The sequence below is a fragment of the Electrona antarctica genome (assembly GCF_951216825.1).
Source record: "Electrona antarctica genome assembly, chromosome: 18".
Taxonomy (NCBI): domain Eukaryota; kingdom Metazoa; phylum Chordata; class Actinopteri; order Myctophiformes; family Myctophidae; genus Electrona; species Electrona antarctica.
Window position 1 is genome coordinate 13,186,731 of NC_136799.1, and position 9,513 is coordinate 13,196,243.

General features: G+C 42.9%; 1 protein-coding gene across 1 annotated transcript in view; it reads right to left on the bottom strand.

Moving 5' to 3' along the window:
* Positions 1 to 7,538, bottom strand: part of LOC306942867 (myelin transcription factor 1-like protein) — a gene marked incomplete at its 5' end in the record, with an annotated part of 89,226 nt that extends 81,688 nt beyond the window's left edge. The window contains 2 exons of the mRNA XM_079529015.1: positions 6,982 to 7,015; positions 7,493 to 7,538. Of these exons, the coding sequence (XP_079385141.1) occupies positions 6,982 to 7,015; positions 7,493 to 7,538 (80 nt within the window). The remainder of the gene's footprint in view (positions 1 to 6,981; positions 7,016 to 7,492) is intronic.
* Between the last annotated feature and the right edge of the window lie 1,975 nt (positions 7,539 to 9,513).

Below are 9,513 nucleotides of genomic sequence, written 5' to 3' on the forward strand. Positions count from 1 at the left end.
CCCTCATACAACACAAATGTTGTGTCAAACCATGTGACTCCCATTGGAAATGCATTGCGAGCTTGCATCAGCTATACATCTCATACAACAAGCATACACCAATCTGTTGTGCACGTGTGAGTCGCCCCTTAAAGTGCAAAAATATTGGCATCACAATGTACTTAAAGTACCAAAAGTAAAAGTACTCATTATGCAGAATGTCTCTATTCAGGTTTTCAAATGTCTACATATATTTTGAAAATAGCAGATCTACAAGCTCACAATGTGTCACATCGTGATGCATTGTGAACTTGTACATCGGCTATTTTCAAATGGCCGAAATGCACATAGAGCTGAAGTGGTAAACCTGGACAGACGGACTACTGTAAGTCCACCTATATAGGATGTCACTTTATGGACACCCTTCTGCATAGTGGTGTTTAGTTGTTTACCATTATGAATTGGGCTTAAAGGACCACTTCACCACTTTTCAACCCATCTTCATATAATAGGTCCTCACTAATAATCATGATAAAATGGCACCATTTCTTTCTACTCAGTCTGTGTCTCATAGGAGGGCTGTGGGCAGTTCAGAAACCGTCTTCCAGTGACATCATCGATGGGGAATACAAGCTAATAAAAACTGCAGGCTTTCTAGTCCTGAAAAGTTGCAATGCGAAAATGGAAGCCATCGTTCTCACGATAATGGAAATCTAAACATTTTTGTTTAAAAAAGAATCTGCCTAATGATGATGTCACTGGAAGACGGTTTCTAAACTGCCCACAGACCTCCTATGAGACACAGACTGAGTAGAAAGAAATTGTGCCATTTTATCATGATTATTAGTGAGGACCTATTATATGAAGATAGGTTAAAAAGTGGTGAAGTGGTCCTTTAAAGGAGCACCAGTGCCCATTTTTAACCCATTTAGGACGGGAACGCATCGGTGTCGCTTCAGCGTTTAACCACTTTAACCACTCCCATCTGAAAACACATATTTTCAGAAGGGAGTGCGTGCCCAAATAGAGCGTCGCAGTCCCGCCCCCTCGAGAGACCCGGAAAAGAAATCCCTGTTCAGTTTCCTCATAGACTTTTCAGAAAGTATTTATTTAAAGACGTTTACGCCGCAGACAAAGCCAACTCTTGTCGTGACAAATCATGACAATAAACACAATGTTTTGGGCCAAACAAAGAATTAGAAAGTAGAAAAAAAAACGGAAGGTTACAAAACTTTTGTTGTTGTTTTTCTTCTTTTAATTATTTGTTTGGTCCAAAATATTGTGTTTGTTGTCATGATTTGTCACGACTCGAGTTGCCTTCGTACGACGCTTAAAAGGTCTTTAAATAAATACTTGTTTTTCAGACTTTTATATTTTATACATGAATGTTGAGTACTGGTGTTGTTGTTTTGTCCTGTATCTGTTCTGTAATTGTTGTCATGTATCTCTTGTCTGTCCTGTCTTATGTGCAAACTTCAATAAAAATACTTGAATAATAATAATAATAAATACTTTTTGAAATGTCTATGGGAAAAATGCATTGGGATTCATTTCATGGGCCTGGCGTCGTCATGAAAGGGGGCGGGACTGCGACGCTCTATACAATGCTCGGATTGGTGAACCATGCAATCCACTGCCGTGATCTTGCCGGCACCCGCCCCTCTAGACCAGAAATCATGGGCCACGCTAGGTTTCAGAGACCTGGCTGTTTGTTTCTTTTTGTAAAATCTGGCAACACATGCTGATCGCCTGCCTTACAGTTGCAGTATAGCCTACCAGGGAGGAACACATGCTGATCACCTGCATTACACCTGCAGTATAGCCTACCAGGGAGGAACACATGCTGATCACCTGCATTACACCTGCAGTATAGCCTACCAGGGAGGAACACATGCTGATCACCTGCATTACACCTGCAGTATAGCCTACCAGGGAGGAACACATGCTGATCACCTGCATTACACCTGCAGTATAGCCTACCAGGGAGGAACACATGCTGATCACCTGCATTACACCTGCAGTATAGCCTACCAGGGAGGAACACATGCTGATCACCTGCATTACACCTGCAGTATAGCCTACCAGGGAGGAACACATGCTGATCACCTGCATTACACCTGCAGTATAGCCTACCAGGGAGGAACACATGCTGATCACCTGCATTACACCTGCAGTATAGCCTACCAGGGAGGAACACATGCTGATCACCTGCATTACACCTGCAGTATAGCCTACCAGGGAGGAACACATGCTGATCATCTGCATTACACCTGCAGTATAGCCTACCAGGGAGGAACACATGCTGATCATCTGCATTACACCTGCAGTATAGCCTACCAGGGAGGAACACATGCTGATCACCTGCATTACACCTGCAGTATAGCCTACCAGGGAGGACGTGGACAGATAGATCACCTGCATTACACCTGCAGTATAGCCTACCAGGGAGGACGTGGACAGATAGATGTTGAATGAAGGAGCAGCACACCCTGGAGAAGATGAAAATATCCACACTAATGGGCAAACCTTGCATCTTCTGTTTTATCAGTATCGTCGTAAGACGGTGTTGTGAAAAAGTATCTGGAAAAAGCTGACCTACAAGCTTGTACAGCTGATACTTTAGATATATAGGCCTAAGGCCTATATATATTTATTTTTTTCGAGACGTGGAAATAGGGACGCCAAGTTTAAAGTCTGTCCGTGGGTTTCAATAAATAGTAAACCAATGAAAAGTATATTAACGAATGACCATACCTCTTTCAATGTATTCCATTATTCTTGCCTAAACCCTTTTTTAAATCTTTAGATCAGATGATTTCGGCATTTATTTGGGGAGGTAAACAGCCCAGAATTTAAATTTCTGTTCTACAAAGGAGCCGTGATGATGGGGGGTTAGCTCTACCCAATTTTACTTATTGGTCAGCCAATGTTCAGAAAATGGCCTACTGGTTCCACTCCCCTCTGACTGACTGGTGTGTACTGGAATTTAAATCATGCCACTCAATGTCTCTCCCAGTAGTACTCTATTCTAAATTACCCCTATCACCATCTAAATTTACCCAAAACCCAGTAGTAATTGCCACCATTAAGATTTGGTCACAGTTTAAATCTTTAAAGATGGCTCTATAAATTGACCTATTCCCTCCCTCTATGTCAGACTTAGCTTTCAAACAGAGAAAGCTAAGCTACAGGAAAGATAAAGGTCTTGTCAAATTCTCAGATCTCTATATATTCAGTATAGTTTTGAGAAAATTCGTACCAAATGTGATCTACCCCACAATAATCTTTTCAGATACTTTCAAATTAGAGACTTTGTTAAAAATCAATGTCCCTCCTACCCTGAGAAACCAGCGAATAAACCATGGGACAACCTTCTAATACTGCATCCTGGGCAAAGGGGCCATATTTCAGTGATTTATCAATCTCTTATGAGATTAAACATCCTCCCTATGGACAAGAATATAGGAATAGGTGGGAGACCGAGTTGGGTGAAACCTTTCTTGATGAATGGTGGGATGGGGCTATTGATCGAGTCAACACATCAACATCATGTGCTAGACTAGGCCTTATTCAATTCAAAGTCTTTCATAGACTTCATTACTGCAAATCTAAACTTGACACAATATATCCTGGAATTGATGATAAAGTGATAGGTGTGCTCTCTCACCAGCTAATCACACACACATGTTCTGGTCTTGCCCCAAGCTGGTACACTATTGGACTAAAATATTTGAGATTTTGTCTGATATATTTGAGGTTCGTTTGGAGCCGTCACCCCAGATAGCTATTTTTGGGGTACCATCAGATTAATGAACCCAGAAACAGTCTAATATGGTGGCATTTGCCACACTGATAGCAAGACGTAGAATATTGTTGGGATGGAAATCCCCAACTCCTCCTTCTATAGCTATCTGGCTTAAGGATATTATGGGGTTTTTAAAATTGGAAAAAATAAAGTTTACAATTAGAGGTTCAACAGAACAGTTATTTTCTAGCTGGCAGCCATTTATTACCTTTTTTGAGAATCTGAGAGTACTTCCGACAGACTAATTGAGTCAATACTATGTGTTTGTTTTTGCTTTCTCATAATGATAGAATTGTCTATAAAGGAGTATATCATTCATAGGGGGTGACAACATTCCGATTCAACGCAATCTTTTCTAACATAACTTGTGACTATCTCTTGAAGTCGAATAAACCAACTCATAATGATAATTATTTTATTTTATTTTTGTTATTTATATTGTTTTTGTCATCTGTGTTTAAATTCGTTTTTTGTGTCCTATTGTTTACACTTGGTCAAATATGCATGGTTGTTTGATTGGACTGGACTTTTTTGTTGTTGTTGTTTTTGTGTGTCTGTACTCCATTATTATTGTTATTTTTTTTATATTGTTTTAATGATGATGATAACTGTGGGGGGAGGGATGGGGTGAGGGAGAAAATGGAAAAAAATGGCATGTTCAAACTAAACTTAAATTGTTGAAACCTGCTACTAATAAACATATATTTAAAAATCACACCCATGTGAAGTAAGTGGTGTAAGTGTGTGTGTGTGGGGGGGGGGGGGGGGTCCAGACCCACAGGAACGCACCCAAGGTGCCGGCCTGATTCCGGCGAGCCGCCCCGCGTCCGAAACGGTTGAGAAATGACAGAGTTACCATGCTGTTTTCGTGCTCATACCCAGGCAGCCAGCCAGCCAGCTACCCACCCACTTAAGGAAGTGGTTTGCACCACTTAATAAAAAAAAGTATATTAACGCGAGCTTGTGACTAAATAATTCCTATACGTTGGATCCATTGGAATGCAGGTTATTATTATGCTTTGCTGAAGTAACTGATTTGGACATGCAAGGTTTCTGCAATTTAATTGTGGTTGGACACACCCTTCACTGACTTGAAACGAGCCACATTACCGCGAGGGCGGCCAGTGACAGAGAAAAGAGAACTCGAGAGAATATGCCTGTTGTATGAGGAACGGAACTGATAATTGGCTATCATGTTAAATATCGTCAAGTGCAACGAGACAAAAACAGAATTATTTAGCTCGTTTTCCTCGGAACACTCAAGAAGATGAGAAAACTCTCTTATTGAATATTTCATAAAGGGAAATTGTATTACAGTAACCGGAGACACACAGATAGAGAGAGAGAGAGAGAGAGAGGGAGAGAGAGGGAGAGAGGGAGAGAGAGAGAGAGAAATGTATTTCGTTGTGATAATTACTGTACCGTCGTATTATTATTTTTTGTGACACTGAAGCCGTTTACAGAGAGAGCGAGAGAGAGAGCGAGAGAGAGAGAGAGAGAGAGAGAGAGAGAGAGAGAGAGAGAGGGAGAGAGGCAGGTGAATAGCAGAAGAGAGAGAAAGACGCAGGTGGCAGTCGGCATAACCAATCAACCGCCCAGCATCCGTATTGTGGGGAAAGGTTTTGCTGAAAATAGTAGATCGACAAATTTTGGTGATTGACTATTTTCCAGCAATAAAAAGCTTTCCCCACAGAAAACTCACTAGTATTGAGCCCTGGGGGACTCTGCTCAACCATATGGGGTTTAAAATGGTTAAGCCTGATTTATACTTGCAGTCAGTGGTGGAAAAAAGTACTCACATGTTTTACTTAAGTAAAAGTACTAATACTGCAATGTAAATATACTCTGTTACAAGTAAAACGTCTGGAAATCGAAATGTACTTGAGTAAAAGTACAGAAGTATTGGCATTAAAAAGTACTTAAAAGCAAAAAAGTTGAAAGCACTCCCATTTCATGTTTTCAAATGCATAAAAATGAAAATAGCAGATCTACAAACTCACAATGCGTCACATCGCGACACATTGTGAGTTTGTAGATCGGCTATTTTCAAATGGCGAAAATGTGTATAGGGCTGAATGTATGTTTTGTAATAATGGAAATCTACAAAGTAACTAAAGTTTTCCAAAAAAGTAAGTAATATAATATTTGCCTCTGAAAGTACTGGACATTGGAAATACTCAAGTAAAGTACAAATACCTCAAAATTCTACATAAGTAGTACAGTACTTAAGTAAATGTACTTAGTTGCATGCTGGCGTTGCATGCTGTAAATGGCAGATATACTGTACAAGTTCACAACACGCAACATTTGTGAGCAACATCTTCTGACAGAGCACAACACCAACATGCAACCAAGTATAACTGACAATACGTTTTTAACAGCGGGCGACAGTCTGGTGGATTTTCCGGAAGTGCTTTATTTGTCTATGTATGGCAGTGGTTCCCAAAGTGGGGTCCAGGGACCCCCAGGGGTCCTTGAGGGAGTTCCAGGGGGTCCCCAGCTAAATGATAGTTATGAACCAAATGGACCCTTATGGGTCTGTAACTATGAGAGTGTACAAATGGAACCTACAATCTCAGAGTTAAATTAACATTGATTTCACAATATAACTTGGGGGTCCCAGAGATAGAAATGCCATTAAATGGGGGTCCGTATAGACTAATGCAAGTCAAACTGGGGGATCTTGAAATTAAACGGGTTGAGAATATCTGCTAGAGCCGTATAAAAGTCTTCTCTTATGGGGGACCCTGGCATATCTCTTCAAATGGGGGTCCGCAGGCTAATCAGTGTCAATTTGGGGGTCCTTGACATGAAAAAGTTTGGGAACCACTGATGTATGGGACCTGGCAACCACTGCTGATAGCAGGCGAAGAAGAGGCGATAGTCGAAAAGGGGGCGGAGGAACGTCATTCATGTGTTGCTTTGTTTACCCTCTACGAACAAAACAAATGACAAATTAATGACGAATGACAGCAGGAACGCCCAATAGGAGATTTGTATCGCCCAGAGTCGCTGATTCGCCCGCTGTTAAGGCAGCGTGTTCTCTGGAGAGCTTCCATTTGACTGCAGCCAATTGTTGATTCTATATGCGTGTGAGAGTCAATATCTGCGCGCGTGCGAGTGTGCGTGTGTCATTATACAGCATGTGTGTGTGTGTGTGTGTGTGTGTGTGTGTGCCCTTGCATGATCTCACTGACCTGAAGAGTTCTGTTAACGCCGGGTCCACAGGCACTGTGGGTGAGAGAGAGAGAGAGAGAGAGAGAGAGAGAGAGAGAGAGAGAGAGTATACCATTAGAGCTCACGGCATGTGACACGTCCTTGTACGGCTGGTGAAAACAACATCGTCATATTGAACCCTGTTTGTGTTGACATGCAAATATAGGCTATGTGTATGGTAGAAGAGAGAGAGAGAGCTAGAGAGAGAGAGATAACTAGAGAGAGAGAGAGAGAGAGTGAGAGAGAGAGGGTGGTCAAGAGTAGAGTGAAAAAAGTCAATTGAACTGTGACGGTCTGGGATTTGTGCAGCGCGGAGTGTGTGCACGCACCTGCACAAGCATAGGTGTACACACATACGCGCTCATATGCGTGCGTGTCTGTCCGCGTGTGCGTCTCGAGGGAGGGAAGGTCACCCTGAACAGCGGCAACTGTGATTGGAAGCGTGCATGCACGAGAGTGTGTGTGTGCGTGCGTGTGCGTGTGAGCAGATACCTTTTGAGCGTGTGCGATGGCGCTTCTCGTCCGCATCCACCTCCATCTGCAGAGGAGAGACAAACACACTGTTAAACAACCTAAATAAATCCCAGCGCATTGTGGGGGAAAGCTTTGGCCGAGAATAGCCGATCTACAAGCTCACAAAAATGTCAGAGCTGAAATCGACATGTAAATATGAAATAAATGCTTAAACATGTAGCTACTGTAGGTGTAGACCACAGGAGTGAACCTTTCAAGTCTGTTTTCTCAACAACAAGACATTACTCTATAAGCCATATCTCCAAAACTGGTGGGTCAAACTGAACAACCAATATGTCAATTTGAAGCTATGATTCACTGCTTTCACATGACATGAAAAAAAGAAAATGAAACAGATTTCAATGACTTATAGCCTCAGTTAGAAACGCACACACAAACGCACGCAAGTAGTCGCTATAATGTATGTCTCTGATTTGTATACGCCCCCCCCCCCCCTCGGTACACTCCTTTCCTTGCCAAATATGTATTTTACACTCGAGAAATGCCAGGAAAAATATACAAATCCAATCTCCATGTTCTCCTTGTTGTACACAAATCATTAGCATGATTTATTCACCGTGTAAACACACCACCTCAACATGTGTGTGTGTGTGTGTGTGTGTGTGTGTGTGTGTGTGTGTGTGTGTGTGTGTGTGTGTGTGTGTGTGTGTGTGTGTGTGTGTGTGTGTGTGTGTGTGTGTGTGTGCGCGCGTTCTAAAAGGACTACTTTATTAGGAAAAAAACAAGAAAAAGATGAGAATTAAAAGCAATAAAGCAGTACTGTACACGTATGTAACAAGTTAAAATCAAGTCAGCTTGGAAAGGCTAGTCTAAACAGGTGGGTATTTAGGGTAGGGTATATCCTTCTACCCTAATGGAAAGGGGGTACACAAGCACATGGCTGTGGCGCGCACACACACACACACACACACACACACACACACACACACACACACACACACACACACACACACACACACACACACACACACACACACACACACACACACACACACACACACACACACACACACACACACACACACACACACACACACACGACTTGCAACTGCATCTTAGCAGCACCTTATTACATTGACGATGGTAATAACAACGGGTGTGGTTGTTAATATTAAAACATTAACTACAACGGCGTCCTCCGGAGCTTCACCTCCGTGCTGCCACCCTTGCGCGTGCACACACACACACACACACACACACACACACACACACACACACACACACACACACACACACACACACACACACACACACACACACACAGAGTATGTATATACCGGGGTGTGTGTGTATGTGTGTATATATAGCTGCGCCACTCCAATCTCCTCGCGTTGGCAGAGTAAGCACGGTTGCGCTCCGTGTATGTCAGAGCCTGCATGCACACATCATCCCACTTACAGATAGCAGGTCTAAAGCCTGGCTGGCTGGCTGCTAGCGTCATGAATTCTTCACCAGTCTGAACGACACGGTCCATGTTACTTCCACATGTCCCTAAATATTCATGGCTAGCCTCGTTTGGACGGAGGGACGGGCAGGAAGGGGGGGGGGGGGGGGCACCCCCCCGCTGCCTTGTTTGGATGTCTCTTTTTATTAAACATGATTTATTAACGCCACACTTACTGTAGTGTAGGGGCCCTCAGCTCTAATGGTGTGTTTCTTTATGAACGTCCATAAATGTTTCAACGGGGAGAAAAATAAAATGATGAAAGGCAACGATACCTTGTAAATCTTATTAGTGCAGCCGAGAAGGAGCGACCCATGGTGTGTGTTTTTTTTTTTTGGGAAGGGAGCAGGACCGCTTCCGTTGGCGCGCTTGTGTGTGTGTGTGTGTGTGTGTGTGCGTGCGTGCGTGCGTGCGTGCGTGCGTGCGTGCGTGCGTGCGTGCGTGCGTGCGTGCGTGCGTGCGTGCGTCTCTCTGCGTGAGAGGATGGATGTGAAGGAGAGGAGGAGGAGGTTGTTATTTTCTCCTGTCAAGCATA